At 39.1% G+C, this 20655-nt stretch overlaps 1 protein-coding gene across 1 annotated transcript in view; it reads left to right on the top strand.

Annotated features, from left to right (window-relative positions):
• Nucleotides 1–232: 232 nt before the first annotated feature.
• The window catches only part of LOC114025889, an 89118-nt gene continuing 68695 nt past the window's right edge, over nucleotides 233–20655 (top strand). The window contains exons 1-3 of the mRNA XM_027839399.1: nucleotides 233–302; nucleotides 510–791; nucleotides 2720–3029. Of these exons, the coding sequence (XP_027695200.1) occupies nucleotides 282–302; nucleotides 510–791; nucleotides 2720–3029 (613 nt within the window). The 5' untranslated portion in view covers nucleotides 233–281. The remainder of the gene's footprint in view (nucleotides 303–509; nucleotides 792–2719; nucleotides 3030–20655) is intronic.

Below are 20655 nucleotides of genomic sequence, written 5' to 3' on the forward strand. Positions count from 1 at the left end.
CTGTAGCTCCTCAAATCTGTTAAGAAGGGCCTTCCTTTAAAGTTCTGACAACAGGATGATTGCTTGATGCTGGGCCATCTCCAGTCATCCTGATCGATATCTGGACACTGGACCCAGATGGCTCTGGAGGAGAAAGTGAGGCTGGTGACTTTACACAGCCCTCCCTCGCTTAAATCCAATTCATTTGCAAGTCATGGCATCATCTTCCTGATGTCATGGTCCTCTTCTAGAAGGAAGGACAAACCACACAAGGATGCTTGATTGACTGAATTTCACTTCGTATGATTAAGATTGAAGGGCAGGTAAGTCAGAGGGAGGGCAGTATCAAATGGGACTAATGAACACAGCATTTGTTGAGTCTTTTTTTTTTTAACTCTGTAAAAATATACCAACCTATTAAAATTACTTACTTAAGGTTATAATAAAACATTTAATTATAGCTCTAAAAAAACATAAGCATCTCTTAAAACAGTATAGATAACTATTACCAATATCTGTCTGGCCCAAAGGGACTTCCCATGCAGTTACCAGAGAAGGGGGAAGGAGCCAAGGGGAGCACAAGTCCTCTGCCCAGAAGGAGAGAGGGGAATTACAAAGTTTTCCGCTCATCTGCCTACCAGGAAGATAGAAAGAAGAAGAGGAATGGTGCTTTACTCCCAAGGAAGAGAAAGAAGAGCCTTCTCTTTCTCTGTCTAAGAGAAAGGAGAGTAAAGAGAGAAAGAGAAAGGGTGTTTAGAAAATCTGGATCATTTATGCCCTTCCCACTACTTCTAGTATGGTTAGATCATATGGTATGATCATGATTCTTATTCCTAGGATATAACCCTGTCAATTTCTGTTCTCTTGGGAATTTAAAGCAACATTGTACTTTCTGAATTCTAAGCTCTTCCAGATCTAAAAGTTGGCTGGATATGACTATTTTCTGAGGGACAAGCCTGTTTTAAATCAAGGTGGTGCTACCCTATTAAGCAACAGACAATTATCTGCTCTATCCATTCAAGAAGACTCTTTGGGGCTCACCTATTTTGACTGGAGCTAAGGGGGGTTAGCTGTAAGTATGGTTGTCACATCATTCCTATTCTAAATGGCTAGAAGGTAACTTGCTGCCATTTGATAACTGTGATGTTGTCAAGGGTGTCTAAACAGTAAAATGATGAGCTCAGATTTTAGAAGGGTATGTACAAAATATGGACAAGAGAAATACATAGATCAGGATAAATACAAAAGAGTGACATGATCTTGTAAACGTAACCCAGGGTGGCTAAAGCCTTGATAAGTTGAAGCTTCCTCCAAAAGCTCCAAATTCCCAAGACTAAAATGGACTTTTTGCCTTTGTTTGGAGCAATAAGAATAAGGAAGGGAAAGGCCTACCACTTGGGGCATATGGCATAATGTTTGTTTGCCTTTTAAAATAGCTTAGCATAATGGCTGGCACACAGTATGGTCTTAATAAATGTTAGAAAGATAATAAATGTTAGATTGATTGATTAATATAGTTTTACTTTAAAATTTACATTTCTAAATGTATCCTTTCCCTCCTAAGGAACCATTACTTAAAATGAAGACTGAAAGAAAAATCATTTACTAAACATATATTTGTGAGGAATAAAAAAAGGAGAGGGGAGTAGAAGTTCAGCAAAACTAATCAGATGAAGCAATATTAATACATGATAGAATGAAAGTGAAAATACTCAATGCCTACATGTTCTCATTTCCTTGGTCAAGAAGAATGACCTTCAATCGGGAAATCATACCAAAGACCACTATAGATCAGGAGATAGTAAGATGTCAGACAGCAACTTTAAATCAGTTCAGGTACCCAGGCCCAGATAAGTTACACATTAGAGTGCTGAAAGAACTTGCAAATGGGAATATTAGACTATTATTTGTGTCTGTTAAGGAATTATGGAGAACAAGAGAAGTACCAGAAGACAGGTAAGAGTTGAACCAGTTTTTAAAAGTTATAAAACTGGTAGATTCTAGCCACTACAGAGCAAATTACCGCAAGATTGAAATCATTTCTTGAGAAAAGCTTATTAAGGATATGATTTGTAAGCACTTAGAAAAGTAAGGAATAGATTCAATAGGATCATGGAATCTCAGAGTTAGAAAGGGCTCGAAGGTCTTCTAGTCTGTTCCAAACCTGAAGCAGTCATTAGTTTTTCAACATTCCTGATAAGTGATCATTTCACTTCTACCTGAGGACCTGCAGAGATGGGGAACTTATTGATATGACTTTCTATGGCAGCCCATTTCTTTTATAGATACATATATACATGTGTATATATGTATCCATATATTAATATATACACATATGTGTGTACACACATAGCTATTTTATATATCTACAGTATCTTTGTATCTATTTTTGTGTGTACACACATGTTTATATTTATATACACACATATATATATTTACAAATATACATATATACATACACAATATATATTTAAAATGATATTGACAATGATAAATGAAATAGTAAAATATGACTAAATATAAGATATTGTACTAGGTGCTCGGGCTATGAAGACAGCATGATGTATTGATCTTCATATGGCATGGTTTCTAGTTCTCTCATCACCCTGGCTGTCCTCTATTTGCATCTAATTTGTCAATATATATACCCTAAAATAAGCCACCAAATATTGAAACAAATTTTCCAGACATAGTTCAACCAGGGCACAGTATAACAAAGCCAAAATACTATTTGTTTTAGGTGCTAGAGGCAGTACGTATGAATTATCATCACCACCACCATGACCTCTATGGATATGATCTAGGACGAAGATCTTTGAGAGAAGCAGGAACCCTTTGGGCCGCTGACCCTGCTCCCAGCCTGACCTCTGCCTACATTGTCCCGCAGAGGATATCTATGGATATCTGTCAGGTAACTGTCTCTGCTGGTGCTTCATCCCCTGCCACTTCAGCTGCTGAAGACCTGGAAAAGAAAGTTCTCACCACCAAAGAACAAGGAGGTTCAATATCAGAAATAGATATGATCTTATCAATCAAAGAAACAGTAAAGAGTATATATTTGTACATCAGCCTTCTCTTCCTTGCATCTGGAACACTAGAACATTGCTATTTGCCTTGCCAATGAACCCCAAGAACATTTCCATTTGCTCTGCTGCTGAATCTTCCTATATGTGTTGTCTCCACCTCTTAGAATCTAAATTTCTTGGGAGTAGGGACTGTCACACTTTTCTGTTGTGTCCTGAGTGCTTAACCCAACCCAGTGCTTTGCACATGGTAAGTGCCTAATAAGTATTCATTTATTCACTCACATAGCATAAGATCATCATGGATTTTTTTTGGGGGGGGGGTGTCATGTCACAATATTGACTCATATTGACCTTTCAGTCTATTAATAACCCAGGTCTTTTTTTTTTTACCTGAATTGTTATCTAGCCACACCTCCCCCACTATGTACTACTGAAAATGATTTTTTGATCCCAATTATAGGACTGTACATTTGTCTTTAACGCATTTAATCTTTTAGATCTGGTCCATTGTTCTACTCAATTGAGATATTTTTGGATATCACTTCTTTTGACCAATGTGTTATCTATCCCATCCCAATTTATGTCATCCACAGCTTTGATATGTATGCTATTTATGTTTTTATCCACTTCTTTAATGATAAAAATATTAAATACCAGGGGGCAAAAACAGAGCCCTGTAATATTTCATAGAGACTGCTTGAATTTGAGATCCATCCATGCCTCACCATTCTTTATTCTAGTTATTCAACCAATATTGAAGTCACCTAACTATAATATCATCTAGCCAATATCTTACCATCTTGTCAATAAGGATATCATGAGAACTTCGTCAAATACCTTTCTAGAATCCAGAGATACTGAGCTAATGGCATTTCCCAGCTGTTTCACTCTAGAAACCTGTAAAAAAAAAAAAAGGAAATGAGATTTTTTTTTGCATAACTTATCTTAATCATTTCTTGCAGTGATTGCTACTTCCCTTTTCTAACTTCTCATAGACCTTTTTTTTAAAAACACATTCTTGAATTTTGTCAGGAATCAAAGTCAAGTTCATTAGCTTACAGTGTTACCACAATTTAAGAAGGCAGAACAATTGATTTGTGAGGCAGGAGGGTAGCAGCTATTGCTAGTAACCCTGATGAGGACACCAGCATTTCTCCCCATTAGATCATCTATAACATGATGTACTGGCTCTCTGAAAGAAAAAAAAAATGTATACATGACACACTATTTTTTTATTATATTAATTCAGCTCATCCATGTACAACTGGTATTTTCCAGTTGTTTAGATCTGATTTTGTATGAAAAGTGTTTTATGATTGTGTTTATTTGGTTTCTGGTTTGGTTTTGGCAGGTAGACTCCCAAGTATTTTATATTGTCTACAATTATTTTAAATGGAATTTCTCTTTGTATCTCTTGCTGCTCGGTTTTGTTGGTAAGATATAGAAATGTTGATTATTTATGTGGTTTTATTTTATTTTATTTATTTATTTTGGTGAGGCAGTCGGGGTTAAGTGACTGGCCCAGGGTCACACAGTAAGGTCAAATGTCTGAGGACGGATTTGAACTCAGGTCCTCCTGACTCCAATTCCAGAGCTCTATCCACTGTGCCACCTAGCTGCCCCCATGACACTTTTAAGTTGAACCTTCATTGTTAACATTTTCTCCATCACTTTCTTGAGCCTAGACAATCAATAAAACAATAAATTGAGTCATGATTTATAGCATTTATTGATTTTCAAGGTATAAATACTCAACGTGAAAATTTAACAGTTGGTTCTCCCAAGCCAGGCTGAGCTAGTTCTAGGATACTGCTGATAGAGTCAGTCCGTGAAAACAAAACTAAGTCAGAGTTCTTGATCAATGTTTCCTCAGTTGACTCTTACGCCATAGAACTGACGGTTCACAGCAGGGTGAATGAGAGAACCAGATGAGATCTTTTCATGGCAAAGCAGTGAAGGTTAGTGGAGTCGGGTTACCTGGGTGACTTTCCACGTATTTGTGTTTTTCTCTTCTGTTTGTGCCTGACCCTGAGAAAAATCACAGGTGGTGGGATGTACGGCAATTGGTTGAAGATTACATCATATACATATATACCAAAGTACTTCACAGCGATGATGCTGAGTTACAAGGTCATTCATAGCTATGTTCTTGGCAACAACCACCCAGTCCTGGGCTGAAAATAATTTTGCTTGGTGTAGGAGAAGAAGCAAAAACAGAACTGCTCCCCCCCTTCTATTCTAATTATCCCATCCGTCCCAACAAATGGTCTTATTCTTTCTTTAATCTTTTTTTTACCCTAAATACCTTAAAAATATCTTTTTTAAAAAGTTATCCTTAGCATTCATTGCAAACCTTAGATTTTGTTCTACATTTTAGCTTTCCATGCAGAATGGTACCAGTTACTTGTCCTTGTACTTAAATCAATTACTTGTACTTGCTTCTATATATTCTATATTTTGTACTATGTATCATATATATATGTAAACATACACACATATTTATATATGCATACATATATCTACATATACACATATATACAATTGTATACACGCATATACACAAACATATATATGTTTTGGACTAGTGGATATATTTTGAAGTACTGGATGAATGATATATATTATATATATATCATTCATCCACTACTCCAAAATCTGAGTGGATGTACCTTGTACAGCCACATTTTCCTCTTGAAACAGTTCTTTTCTTCCTCACTGGAATAATTTATGTTGGTAAAAAAACTTATTCCAAACTAACTTTATTTTCTGTCTCAGTAGGCTTACCAAGCTGTAAGATTGGGGGAATCCTATAGGTGTAGTGTTTCATTTTAACCAGTCTTTCATGATATACTGAAAAATATCTATTTAGGGCTTTAAGGTTGGCAAATGTGTACATGTATGTGAGTGTGTGCATATATGTATGTATATACACACATGTATACCCACACGTGTATATGCATACACATACAACTCATACTATACAAATATATACATTCATGAATATAACATCAATTGTGTTATCATTTTTATTTCACAGAGGAGGAAATAGGCTCAGAGAAGGAAAGCAATTTATACATGGTCACCTAACTATTAAGTGTCAGAGTTGAAATTCAAACTTGGGTTTCTTGATTTCAGGTCCAGTGCTTTTTCTGCTATACCTTGTTGCTCCACTATATTTTTAGGCAAGACAGAGAATGCTACACTAGATGATAGTGGAATAAATTGCATTTATAGATAATGGAGCAACCATATTGATAGGATATTGATGTCAACAGGAATGGAAGTCTCTAATGGTATGCCACAGGCCTTTGTTCTTGGTGCTATCCAATATTCTTATTAATGTCTTGGATGAAGATAAAAGTACATATAATAACTTGCCTCGTCTTTGCTCCCATATTCCTACAGTGAGAGAATTAACAAAGGGACCCTAGGACATATTTACTCCAACCCCTGCTGCAACACGATATCCTAATAATCAACCATCCAACCTCTTCTTAAAGACCTCCAGCAATGGGGAACTCACTACCCCACAAGGGAGCCCATTCCACTAAAAGTTTGTCATTACATTGATCTGAAATCTACCTCCCTGTAGTTTTCACACTCTGGTCCAAATTCTCTCCTTAGGGACCAATCCTAAGAGATTCACAGAATGTTAGAGCTAGGAGGACCCTTAGGAATGATTTAGTCCAACCTTATCATTTTGTAGATGAGAAAGCTGAGGCCTAGAAAGTGGAAGTGATTTGTTCAAGGTCACACAGTCAGTAAATGCCAAAGCTAGAATTTGAATGATGTTGGGACCCCAAATCCAGGATCTTTTTACTATACTATGAAGAAGTCTAACCAAATATTTGAAGACAATTAATTGTGCTTCTGTTTTATGTGCAAAGGACTATGCCTCTGAGCATAATTCTCCAAACGTATGCCTCTCTTTAGCCTGGACTGCTAATCTTTGTTTTCTGATAATGCAGCTCCACAACTCTGGATTATTTTTGTTGCTTTTTGAAACTGCTACAGTTCTCTAGATTTCTTTCTTTAGGTACAGTCCAAAACTGAGTTTAGGATTCCAAAGGTATAAAGACAATAATTTTTTCTAATGAAGATAGTATGATTTTAAAAAAATATTCAGCATCCTTGAAAATGACCCATTTTAAAGCTGGCCATTTGGTCACAAGAAGTATCCTATGATGACTCCCAGGTCCTTTTTCTGGGTGGTAACTGAGAGCTCAAATTCCATCACCTTGTAAACACAGTTTGGATTATATTTCCACAAGTGTATTACTTTGCACTTACCCACAGTGAAACTCATCTGTCACATTGCTGCTCACACACAACCTTGCAAGCTCTTCTTGTAATTTATCTCTATTAGCTTGTCATAGAATGTTCATTTTGGAAGCCAAAGCCCAGAGGCGAATGACTTGTCTAGGTTACATAGCTAGTTAGAACCAAAACTAGTGCCCAAGTCTCCTGGTCCCCAATTCAGTATTTTCTGCTGCCTTCCTGGAAATATCTAAGCATTAAACTTGGAGATTATATTATGCATTTCCTCTTATAAACATGTGACATGAGATTGGTCCCCAACCCTGGTACGTCTAGAAAAATAGGTACGCTTTGCCATAAATCACTCTCTAATCCCATGGAGACAATTTGTTTCAATAACCTTTGCTTTCATGATAAATATAATTTAACTTACTGTTTTATTTTTATTAAAAGAAGAAAGTCAGAGACATCATTATAGTTGCTTAGAACTTTATTTCTAGCTGAATATTTGGACCAGAAAAACAACAGCTTTACTTTTGGCTGTGAACATTTAATGCTTCCACGTTGGCAGCCAAGAAGTAAGCTGTTAGCCCTCCTCCTCTCTTGCACAGCTTTTCCTCCTCAAGCTGAGCTAAATCTGTCCTTCACAAGGAGGAAGAGCAGTCAGAATCTTAGAGATCTGTGTTTTTCTTCATAGGAAAGTTTCCAAGAATTACCTCTATGTTTTACGATGAACCTTTGTGTGATGTCATTAGAACTGAAGCCCTCCTCTCCCCTGCTGAAAGCTTCAGAGATGCAGGTTTTTCTTTTTACTTCTAAAACGATTTCTATGGTGCTCATTTATTCTAGTTTTTGATCCATTTTTGTTCATTGGGAGGTTGTTGTTTTTTTTGTTTTGTTTTTTTTTTGCTAGTAGAAAGATCAGAATGTATATGACTTGTGTGAAACATAGAGTAAAATCATCAAATCATTCCATCCACGAGGGCACCAAGGCCTATCCATCATGGGAAACTTACCATCTGCCCTACTGTGTTTATATACCTCAGCTACCTGTATTTCCCACATTTTCTACCTCTTATTCTTGCTAAGGGAACAGTGATCAATCAGTTCATTGTTCTTGGAAAGGATGTGACATTCATCTGTCTTGTGACCCCCACTTACAATCCCAGTGATTCTCTTAGACCATAGCTCCTTTCCCTGGTCCCCATTCCCCTATATATGTTGTATCCCCCATTAGAGTGTAAGTTCCTTGAAGGCAGGGACTATTTCACTTTTGTTTTCGTAAACCTAGTGCCCACCACAGTACCTAGAACATAGTAGGCACTTAATAATTTCTATTCTTTCATTCAGGCTGTTTGCAAGTTCAACACAAGGAAAATACTTCCTAGCAGCTATCTAAAAATACAATGGATTACTTTGGTGGTAGTGAGTTCCCCATCACTGGAGGTACTTAAGTAGAGTCTGAATAACTATATGTCAGGGGTCTAGTATTTGATAGAATCATGAATCCAGAGCTGGGAGAGACCTTTGGAGGTTACATCATCCAATTCCTTAATTTTATGGATGAAGAAACTGAGGCTAAGACAAGTTAAATGACTTGGCCAAGGTCACATACATAGTACGTAGCAGATCTGGTATTTAACTTAGGTTCTATGTTATTTCCACTGCACCATACTCTGGATTGGGAATTGGAGGAGATGACCTCTGAGGTCTGTATGATTCTTTGATCACTTCATGCCAAAATAATTGTGGACATTTTCATGGAAGATGTGATATTTTTAGACTTTGAATGATGTGAACATCTCAACATGTGGAGATGGGAGAAAGGATTTCTCACCTGGAAGGAACAGTGTGAAAAAAGGCATGAAAGTGGAACAGTTCAAATTGCTTATAGAGTTTAGAAAATATGATCATTTGCCTGGACCATAGGGCATATGTAATGGAGTAATGGAAAAATAAAGTGAGGAAGGTACATAAAGCAGCTGTGCGGGGGAGAGGCCTGAATGACCAGATAATGAATTTGGACTTAATTCAATAGGCAATGAAATCACCATTGAAAGTTTTTGACTAGGGGAGTAACATGGTAAGAACTGTATATTAAGCAAATTAATCAGCAAAGTGCTTGACCTGTAAAAGGTACTTAACAAATGTTTATTGATTGATCTGGTAGCTTTGTAAAGAATGGCCTGAAAGGTAGAGATACTGAAGCTAGGGGAGGTCAGGTAAGATTTTTTTTTAATAGTCCAAGGGAAAAGTGGTCATGAAAAAGAGGAATAGATGCAATGCTATTCTATATTATTAGCTCTTTGTCCCTCCTCCCCCTCCCCCTCTCTCTCCCCCTTCACCACCAACTTCACTTATCTCACATTTATAACCAATCTCTTCCCTATTCAGGGTGCTGAATGTTGGTACCTGGTGGATTACCCGTATTATACAACCCACTCTCTTTGGTTCACATTGATTCTAACTTGGCATGATTTCATTTATAGAATTTTGGGTATGACTTTTTGAGGTTGTCTATATTTCTCACTTAAATTGAATTGTTGGTCACAGAGAATTTGTTGGTTTTTTTTTTTTTCCTCCTTTCTACTTTTCTAAGACTGGCACACGTACAGAATGCATTAGTGTGCTTGGCTGATAGAGACTCCCCCTGTGGAAGAGTCTGGGGAACATGCTTATGGGAGAGTTGTGATGAAATATAATGGAACTGCATAGGACAGATGGTGGAGCATGTGTAGACATTCTGTAACATGGTTAGGAGAAGACTTTTCAGTTGGCTGTGTAGTCAGAACTCAGGGTGCCTTTAAAAGGCACTAGAAAGCAGAGCCTCGACCATCTTGTTGGCTATTCTTTCCTGGTGGAGCTCTGCTCTTGGCTTGACCTCTTTACTGATGGTATCCAAGGAGAGACAATACTGCAAGTGTAAAGGCCTTGGACCTTCTCCCCTTTGAGGACAATATGTGGCCTCATGAAAACAGGCCTCTGTCTTTTGCCTTGACATTTGCTTTTTCATGAAGGAAATTGATCTGACTGCTCCAACCTTATGAGTTTTGACAGGTCAGGAGAGCAAACCTCCAGGAATCATCTATGCTCTAGGATGCTGAGAGTCTGAATCCATGCTGGGTTTTGTAGCTAGCCTAGCACTGATTGCTCCAAAGAGCAAGGAGTGACTTTTGGGAAATAACCTAGTGCTAACTAAGATGAGGATTTATCTAGTAGTGGTGCTACTGGATGCTGGTGTCACCAATACTATGTAGAAACTGTGCTACATTTTAGCCCACTTTTTGCAGAGACCAAGGTAACAGTGTGCCCCTTCAGGTGTTGGGGAGAAATATCTGTATTTTTGTTACTGCTGTATGTTCAAAGTAAATACCCCTTTGTAAAAACTCATTGATATTAAGAGGTTAAATAGAACTGTGGTGCTATAATTCACTGACAATAACAGGGGCAATGACTTCAGCCAGTAGAATTAGAGAATCCCCAATTCTTCAGGATATCCCAGGGAAGATGTAGCAGACCTAGCTCTTGAACAGTGAACCCACATAATATTTGATATATTAATCAAAAGAGAAAAACACAGCTAAAATAAATTATATAAATACAGAGCTCGACTTGTATTTTATTCTTCACCTATATGAATATCTATCTGTATGAATATTCTATTTGTATAGAAACTAAATGAATAAATTATTTCTAAGGAGCTACTAACAGGAAGGACGTAATAAATGTTGACCCAATTTAATATCCCCAAAGGAGATAATAAAAAATAAACAACCCTAGATTTTTCTAGTTTAACTATTTTTTTAAAAAAAGGACTTTCTTATGAAGTTCACATAAATACTTAGAAAATATATCTTTTTTTTTCCACCTTACTTTAGCATTTTGCATTTGTATAATATCATTCATCATTAGGAAATGTATAGAGGCACATTTCGATTTGACATAAGGAAGAACTTACTAAGTATCAGAATTACCTCAAAGTGAAATGTGTGATCGAGAAGTGGTGGGTTCTCTATCACTGGTGGTCCTCACATGGTAGCTGGATGGGTGGTAGATGATGTATAGGAGGTATTTGTTCTGGCATCCCTGTTCTCCAAGTTGTTAATGTTCTCTCTTTTCTCAAATTACCTTGCATTTGCTTATTTGTACACATTATATTCCCTAAGGAGAATGTAAGCTCTTTGACAGCACAGCCTTCCATAAAAAAAAAAAATCTTGGTATCTTTAGAACTCAGTCCAAAGCTTTATGTATTATTATTTTTTTCTCAGTCCAAGCATGTGTTTTCATCAGCATAGGCAAATCCCAGTATGGAAACCGCCTCCATTGACACAGGTCAACAAATCTGTAATGTATAGTTTTAGATAGTTACTTTGGAGTACCGGGAGGTTAAAAGGCTGGCTCATGATCATACGGCTAATATATGTCAGAGGCAGGATTTGAACAGACGTCCTCCTGACTCCAAGGCTAGCTTTTTACCCATTATATTGCCTCTCACTTTACATATCATAGGCACTTACTATATGTTTTTTGGATTGAAATATAGCCAGGGCTCCCGAAAGTGTGGATTACCCCAAAAAGCTATTCTAGATTCAAAACATACTAAGGGTCAGTGTCACATGAGAACTCACCAATATTTGACTAGACTAATCAGTGGACATTGTTCCAAAGCATATGACATTTAATTAAGTAGCATAGCAAAATACTGTGGTCTCACCTCTAGCAAGTATTGGTGTGAAGCTGTAAACCCAGGTATTCTAAGCTTCAAGTTATGGATCACTATTAATTTAGGTTCTGTTCTGTGGCATAAAATTTCCCCATTCACACAGGGGTACAGTGTCCCCCAGGTTATCACGCCACCAGTAGATTAGGGAACACATGGAGAATATACATCAGGGGGCCCATAAAGGGAATACACATGACCAGCACAACTCCTACTCCTGGGTCATTGATCTGAATAGGACACCTCTCTGCTTATAGCTATGCTGTTTTCTTTTCTGCAGAGCTGCCAATGTCTTTGGGTGATGTCATCAGGCTGTGATCTGTTTTCTTCACTGAGGAAGGGGGGTGTCTCTGCTAAGCTCTACTTTTCTGGCATCTCCACTGAGTTGCTTTTTGCTAATGCCTCAACCAACATCTGTTGCCATATGCTGATCTTCAGCTGCTGTATAACCTCTTTAGATTATAATCACAAGTGCTATTTCAGTTCTTTGTGATTCAGATCCAGGGCACAGCCAGCCAGAGAAGTTTTCAGTCATTAAATTTGTCTTTTGACAAATTTTGTCATTTTTTTGAAGCTTCTCAGATATTGTCAGCTTAAGCTTTTATTTGAGTTATGGTCAGAAAATCTCATTTCACACCCACCATATCTCTTTATGTCCAGCCAGGATCCCTTGGAATCATCCTGGGAGCAAGACTGAAAGGATCTGGGATGACCTGTGACAAGGAGCTTCCTTTCCTATCCTACTCATGCTCTATAGCAAATCACCTTGTAAAAAAGGTTTAAAGGGGTCTGAGGAAGCTGGTGAATTTAATGACCTTTATCCTACTTTTCTCCAGCAACCAAATCACACTAGGCCCCGCAGACGTGTAAAATCAAGACTCAATGGTTCCCTATAAGACTCAGTTTCTGTTACTCTGTGGAAGGTCTAAAGGGCTGAGTCTAAAGTTTGATGTAATCTATCTATGGAAAGGGATTGCTTCATTTTATTATGAAATGCAGCCACAGCTAATGTAGCAGGTGTTCAGCCGAGGACTGTGATACTTCTCCACTAATCTGGTGCCAAGAGAAAATACCTCAGGTTGAAAGGATGAGGGGGAACTGAGGTCGCAGAATGACTCCTTCCAGTTGGAGTGTGGCTCACATGACAGAAAGGGCTCTGGGTTACTTAAATTACCACAAGTCACGAGGTGCCAAGATCTCTCTTTGACATGTCATGTGAAAGAGGCCTGCCCTGGCAATATAGATCTTCTACCTGACACATCCCCCAGAGGAAGTAAGGGCATAGCATGCCTGCCATTGTATCTCATCTCTCTTACCCTGAATCACCCAGGATTTTCCTCTGAGGTTTCCCATCTGGATGGCCTCCGGGTGCTGAAAGGCATTTGGATACTGGCCACAGGCCACAGAACCCAGGGAGATGTGTGGAAATAACTTGTAACCTAGATAAGGATTCTACCTTTAGGAGAAAAGTAGTCTGGCTCTCCTTCTTCTCCTCAGGGTTATCTAAGTCCTGGGACTTTTGGTTGTTCAGTTGTGACCCCATTTGGGGTTTTCTTGGCAAAGATACAGGAGTGGTTTAGCCATTTCCTCGTCTAGCTCGTTCTACAGATGAGGAAACTGAGGCAAATGAGATTAAGGAACTTAGGGTCACACAGTTACTAAGTGTCTGAGGTCAGATTTGAACTCAGGTCTTCCTGACATGAGGCCTAGCACTCTATCCGCTGTGCCACTTAGCTGCCCTGATACTTAGGTAAAGGTTAAAAAAATGACCAAATGTTGGGAATAACTCTCCATAAATGCTTCCTCTGGGGTTTGCTATTGAGGCCAAGGCCATGAGTTCACTTGTTCTGTTTGGCCCTTTAGGGATTACAAAGGACTTTACACATGTTATCTCCTTTGAGACTCATGATAAACCCATGTCGTAGGTAACACAGATATTATTATCCCCCTTTTACAGAGAAGGAAATAGGGCTCAGGGACAGGAAGTGACTTAGCCATGGTTTCACCTCTAGAAAGTATTAGAGTGAGGCTTTAAACCCAAGTATTCCAGGCTCCAAGTCATGGATTCACTCTTAATTTAAGTTCTGTTCTGTGGCAGAACCATAGCCTACGTATACCTCAAACCTGTCTATAGCCAAGGGAAAGTGGATAAAGAGAGTAAACAATCTTGTCAATGTAAATCTATTAGAAAAACAATTTGTTTGCCCTACTCAGTGTGGATAATAGCAGTTACGATACCTCACAGTCGTATTCTTATCCAATATGCTTGTAAGTGTAAGTATCAATATTCCTATTTTAGAGATAGCCAACTGATGCTCAGAAAATTTAAGTAATTTGAACAAGGTTACTGGCTAGTAATTGGCCAGAGTCAGGACTTGAACCCAAGTCCAATGATCTTTCCCTCATACCCATATTGGAGTTGAATGATAATCCCACTAAAGCTGAAAAGGGCCTTTGGGGCTATCTAATCCAATCCCCTCATTTTACAGATGAGGAAAGAAATGGAGCCAGGAATTCAAGAGCCAGGATTGAAAGCCAGGTTGTCTCACACCAAATCCAGTATTCTTTTTGTTTTGTTTTGGCTAGGCAATGAGGTTACGTGACTTGGCCAGGGTCACACAGCTAGTAAGTGTTATGTGTCCGAGGTCAGATTTGAACTCAGGTCCTCCTGACTCCAGTGTTGGTGCTCTATCCACTGCGCCATCTAGCTGCCCCTCCAGTATTCTTTTTAGTGAACCTTGTTTCATCCTGGCTAGCACATGGCTGTTATTTGTATAACTCTGCAAAGCTTGCAAAACACTTTTCTCACAACAACCTTGTGGTATATGCATTGCAAACATTATTATTACTGTTTTACAGGTAAGGATACTGAGGCTCAGTGAATTTAGAGTACTTTCCCAAGGTCATACCACTAATGAATATCAGAACTGGGATGAAAAATTTAGGTTTTTCCCTGAGTCTCAGCTCAGTGCCCTTTTTATTGTACCGCACCGTCTTTTATATGTGATAATTATCTATAACCCTGCTTCATTCTCATAGCATTTTGTTTCTTGTGACCTAAATTATCAAGCTATTTACCTCAATTCTTCACTTAGTTTTGACTGGAAGGAGAGTACCTGAAATGAAACTACATCCTAAAAAGAGTGCTTAGCAACTGGAATCTGATACTTATTCTTTTGTTTCATCCCTCTAGTTTAAGATCTAAACACAACTGGTCAGTTTCTCCTCTTTCCTTCATAAAGTTTTCAAGCACTATGCATGCTGAACTATTAGGTGCCCAGAAAAAGACAAAGATTAATATGACATTATCCTTTACCTCAAGGGCCTTAAATCTAGTAGGGAAAAGTAAAATCTATACACAAATAAATATACAAAAGATACTGTGGCTTGGCTCCCCCAACTCATGGGTGCACATGAACTGGGTTTGATCCTGGGGTAGGGGAGGAAGGTAGATCACTCTGTTCCAATATTCCTTAAGCCAGAGTTTACTCTAGGAAAATTACCAAAGATAGCTCATATCTAGGTCTTCACAAATGTAGCTAACAGGTTCCTACATCCTATACAAGAACTCAAGATAACAATGTTATCAGAAACATGACACCTTTTCTTTTGCCCCATAGAAGCTGTGTAAGATGCAAAGAACTCACAGAATCCTGTGAGCAAACACAGGTCTCCTTTAGAGGGTTCCATTTTTTATATTCCACAGAGGTTCTTTGAGGACATCAACTCCCTCAGAAAGAAAATATATTTTGGGACCGTTGGGACAGGCGCTGTTCTCATTAGACTAGTGTTGTCCAATAACTCACATATTATTTGACAGTAAGGTCAAGGTCTTTTGCCCTACATGTTATGAAATTAGTAGCTTAGCCACTACAATTGCAAGGTTCGCACGGGTGATCCTTTCCTCTCTTCAGGAAGTATATTTGTTAGAAAATTCTTTTTATGGAAAGATCAGAACTTTGGATCTTCAAACTTGGGGCTGTTCATAAGCCAAAACCAAAGGCTGGCAGCTATCTCAGAAATCTCCTTTCTCTGGCATTTTAATGCTAGATTCCAGGATTATGCTGAATAGGAAATCTCTTCCCTTCTGCCCTCTCCAACCAGGAAGCTGGAGCTCAGGAGTACTGTTATTCCCTCTACTCCGAGGCTCAATGACTGGTAAGTCTGGAATTACCATGTGATGAGAAGCCCCAGACATGCTAGTCCTTTCACTTATAGCTCACTTGCCACTCTGCTCTACCTCCACACCTACATCAAGCTGAAATCAGCCTTCTACCTATTAGCACTAGTCCCCATCTGTAGCCAAGGAGAACATAACTAAACCTTCTTCCGTATGACAGCGCTCTGAATACTTGAATTCAGCTGTTGTGTCCTTTAATCTTTTCCTTTCTAGGCTAAAGATGCCCATCCTTCAACCAATTCTCATTTGACATAGTCAAGAGTATTTTATTTTTCCTCCTCTTTTATCATTTTGGTTTTCCTCTTGTGGTCACCCTCTAGCTTGCCAAGGTCCTCCTGAAAACGTGCCTTGCAGAACTGAACACACCATGTCAGATGTGATCTGATTAGACCAGAGTATGGCAAAACCATCATCTTCCAGGTAAGGGACACTTTGCTTCTCTTAACTCAGCCTAAACTTTTAAAAAATTATCATATCTAATGTATGTAGGGCTTTAATTCTGTTAAAACACTCAAATCTTTTTTTCAGACAAACTACCTTCTAGCCAAGCCTCCCCTATTTCATACTTCAAGTGTAAGACCTTAGAGGGAGAAGGGAAGAGAATAAGCATTTATGTAGCACTTACTAGGTATCAAGCATTGTGTTAAGTGCTTTATAAGTTATCCCCATTTTATAGCAGAGGAAATAGAGACAAACAAGGTTAAGTGACTTGCCAAGATAACACAGCTAATTAAATGTCTGAGGTCAGATTTGAATTCTGGTTTTCCTGACTCCAGACCCAGTGCTCTACCACTAGCTGCTTCTACCTTACATTTATCCCTATTAAATTTTCTAATTCAGTTCAGCTCAGTTGGTTTTCAGTCATGTCTGATTCTCTGTGACCCCATTTGGGGTTATCTTGGCAAAGATATTGCAGTGGTTTGCCATTTCCTTCTCCAGTTCATTTTGCAGATAAGAAAACTGAGGCAAACAGGGTTAAATGACTTGCTCAGGGTCACACAATATCTGAGGCCAGATTTGAATCAGGCCTTCCTGACTCCAGGCCCAGCACTCTGTTCATTGAACCACCTAGCTACCCCCTAATTTTTTAAAATTAGATTTGACCAAATGTTCTAGCCAGTCAAGATCTTTGTGCATCCTGATTCTGTTATTTGGTACATTAGCTACTTCTCATAGTTTTGTACTATGTGCCATAAATAAGCACGCTATCTTTGCCTTTTTTCCAGGTCATTAAGAAGTAGGCATTTGTATTTGATCTCACAGGCAATAGGAATTCCCTGAAAGTATTTGAGGAGGAAATCCACATGGTCAGATTTTTTTTTATTAGAAAAAATCAATCTGTCAGTTGTGTGAAGGATGGACTGGAGAGGGGAGCCAGGGAGACCAGACTTTCAGAGCTAATCTGATTCCGGGCATCAAAATGGGAGAAGGACATTCCAATACGAAGGGGAATGCTTTCAAACTTCTATTATTCCCATCCACAATCCCAAAAAGCCATTAAAGGGTTCGGTGAATGGAGCGTTAGACCTGGAATCAGGAGGACCAGAGGTCAAATCCAGCCTCAGACACATACTAGCTGTGTGACCCTTGGCAAATCACTCATTCTCAGTTTCCTGAGGTCTGCCTCAGTTGCCTTATCTCTAAAATAGAGATAATAATAACATCTACCTCCCAGGTTTGTTGTGATGGTAAAATGAGGTATTTGTAAAGTGGTTTGCAAACCTTAACACACATATAAATGCTAACTATTATTATTGTTCCTATTATCGTTGTTAATGTCTGTCTACTCATTCCTTCTTAATGAAGAATGAACATTTTAATGTATATCTGGAACTTGGGGTACAAGAATAGCTGATATTTTGCAATGTTCCAGTTGATCCAATACTTCCCCATACTCCCCAGCAATAAAGGCTGTATAGATAATAATTTAGCATGAATCAGGAAAATGCAAGTCTGCTGGATGTAGTCAAACCTCTTGTCACCCAGCATCCAGAGCACCTGGAGCCACAAAGGGGTAAGACTAGAACGTGATGGGACTGACCTTTGGTTGGGTGTTAATGATTCAGTCTGGTTGCTTTGTAGCCATAGCTTGTATTTTCCAAAAGGGACATTTTTAGTCAACTTTCTCCTAGATTCACGATGAATAATAAACTATGTCATCCATCTTTGCATTATGCACGCACATCAAATTTAGGTATAAAATGAGTCTGCACCAGAGATGGGGCTGTATTCCCATCCTGTCATGCTGCCCCTGGACACATTTACGATAAGAGTGCTCCAGGGTGGTTAATAAACAATCAGATTCCACTAATAAAGACCTTACAATGTCCTCCTGAAGCCGTTTGGTGTTACAGCCTCCATGTCCTCTTTTCTGAAAGTCCGCTTAAATATGTTTCAGAAGAGACTTGAAGAAAATTAGAGTCAGAACAGACTGAAAACAAGTCAAATCCAGTGTGTCCTGATTTTACAGATAAAGAAACTGGAGCTTAAAAGATTAGGGAAATGACCTGCCCAAGATTGCAACACCTTCATTTATTATGGAATTGGTTCCTCTAGTATAGGGTCATAGATTTAGAGTTGGAGGGGACCTTATAAGTCCAATCCCCTCATTTTACTGATGAGGAAACTGAGGCCTGCAAAGGCAAATTAAATGACCTGCCTAAGATTATGCAATGCCTTCATACATTACAGAATTGGTTCCTCTGGTCATAGCTTTAGAGTTGGAGGAAACCTTTTAAGTTGTCTAGTCCAATCCCCTCATTTTACTGATGAGGAATCTGAGGCCCAGGCAGGTTGTGATTTGCTCAAGGTTACATAGGTAAGAAACAGGCAGTACTGTTACTCATACCATGTTGTTACTTGTTTCTATACCATACTGCCTCCCAATATGTCTATATAGGATGTACCTCCTGACCCCCTCCAAGTCTGGCTTGGATAAAATTTGAGGAAGGCATTGAATTTCTTAGTCCCTTAGTCCCACAGATGCCATTTAAACATTCCTAACAGCTACAAAATCAGTAATAACTTCTTTCCTCAAAGCCCCTGTACCCATCTGCAAGGGAAAAGTGGGGTAGATTGCCCTACTCCAACTTATACACTCTGATATCTTAGATATGGTGATCTCACTGGAGATGTCCTTCAGGAATTGGGGTAGGGGAGCAACACAGTCTATTAAGTGGATAGAGCACCAAGACTTAGAGTCAGGAAGACATGGGTTTGAATCCCATTTACGAGACTTCCTGGCTGTGGCACTCTGGTCAAGTCGCTTAACATCTTTGGGCTTCAATTTCCTCATCCATAAAATGAAAGGTTTGGATTTAACCTTTGACCTACTCCCTAAATCTGTGATCTAGGAATCCTTTTTCTCAAAGTAAATTTACTTCTTCATCCTAGGGCTGGGGCTATTTTTCTCACTTGGAGATGGATAACCCCAGGGCTTCAGAGGCTAGTGTTAAAGTGGGAAAGTAAGCAGGAGTCATTTCCAGTGTCATTTCCAGAGTTTGCAAGAGAGCAAGGATGGGTCCTAGGATGGCACGATAGAAGTGGTACAAAAGGGCAAGGGAAAATGATTTCGTTTTCTTCGCCACCTCCTCAGCCTTTCTGTTCTAGGGTCCTGATGTGCTCTTCTTCCAAAAAACCAAGGGCTGGTAGTGAGCTTTTAATTAGTCTGGGTGTGGGAGAAAGTTGGCACCCCCAGCTTAGAGTCCCTAGTGAGCCCGGATTCCGGTCCAAGCTTGTGTTAGGTGAGGGCAGTGATCTGGAGGTGGCACTGGGAAAACTTAGAGCTTGTTCCCAGGACTGAGTGCCTGCCAAGTCCAGTAAAGATTGTGGGGTGAAAGTGGTGGAGCAGGGTAGGAGGATGCTATGGGACTCTGGGAGGGATGAGAAGCAGGGGGATAGTGGGAAAATTACCATCTGTTTCACCACTTATGTGTAAGGGCCATCAGAGGGAGGAGAAACTTGGCAAGATTTTTCTTTCTCAAAGTAAATCTCTCTAGCATCCTTTAGATCTTGAGGCAACACATTTTTTTTTTAAACTCATATTCTTATGGATTGTTCTTTGGGTAGAAGGGAATGATGACTTAATAATTAATGGTCCTCACCTCAGATCACAGAATATCAGAACTGAAAGATCGATTCTGGCTGCTGTAGACACCAACTAGTCCAAGCTTTCCTATTACATGTAGCATCTGTCATGCCCCCTCTCTTATACCAGGCTTCACAGAATAGTTATCCTTGTACCAGGTACTCTGTGGGTCCACACTCCCCCAAAAAACACAATTCACAGCATTTCAACAATGTGTTTACATTCTTCTCAGTCAGCCAGAAGACAATTAGTTCAAGGCAGAGGTACTGAATAAAATAGCACGGTAAGAAAAGTTTCAATAGGATATTCTTTCTCCCTCAGTCCCCATCCCACTAAAACTAGAGCACATTGCTTCTCTGTTCTTGAGGTGGCTGTTAGCCACTAGGGTACAGCTGCTAGAACCTC

Source organism: Vombatus ursinus, unplaced genomic scaffold (genome assembly GCF_900497805.2).
Source record: "Vombatus ursinus unplaced genomic scaffold, bare-nosed wombat genome assembly UNPS02014832.1, whole genome shotgun sequence".
Lineage (NCBI taxonomy): Eukaryota > Metazoa > Chordata > Mammalia > Diprotodontia > Vombatidae > Vombatus > Vombatus ursinus.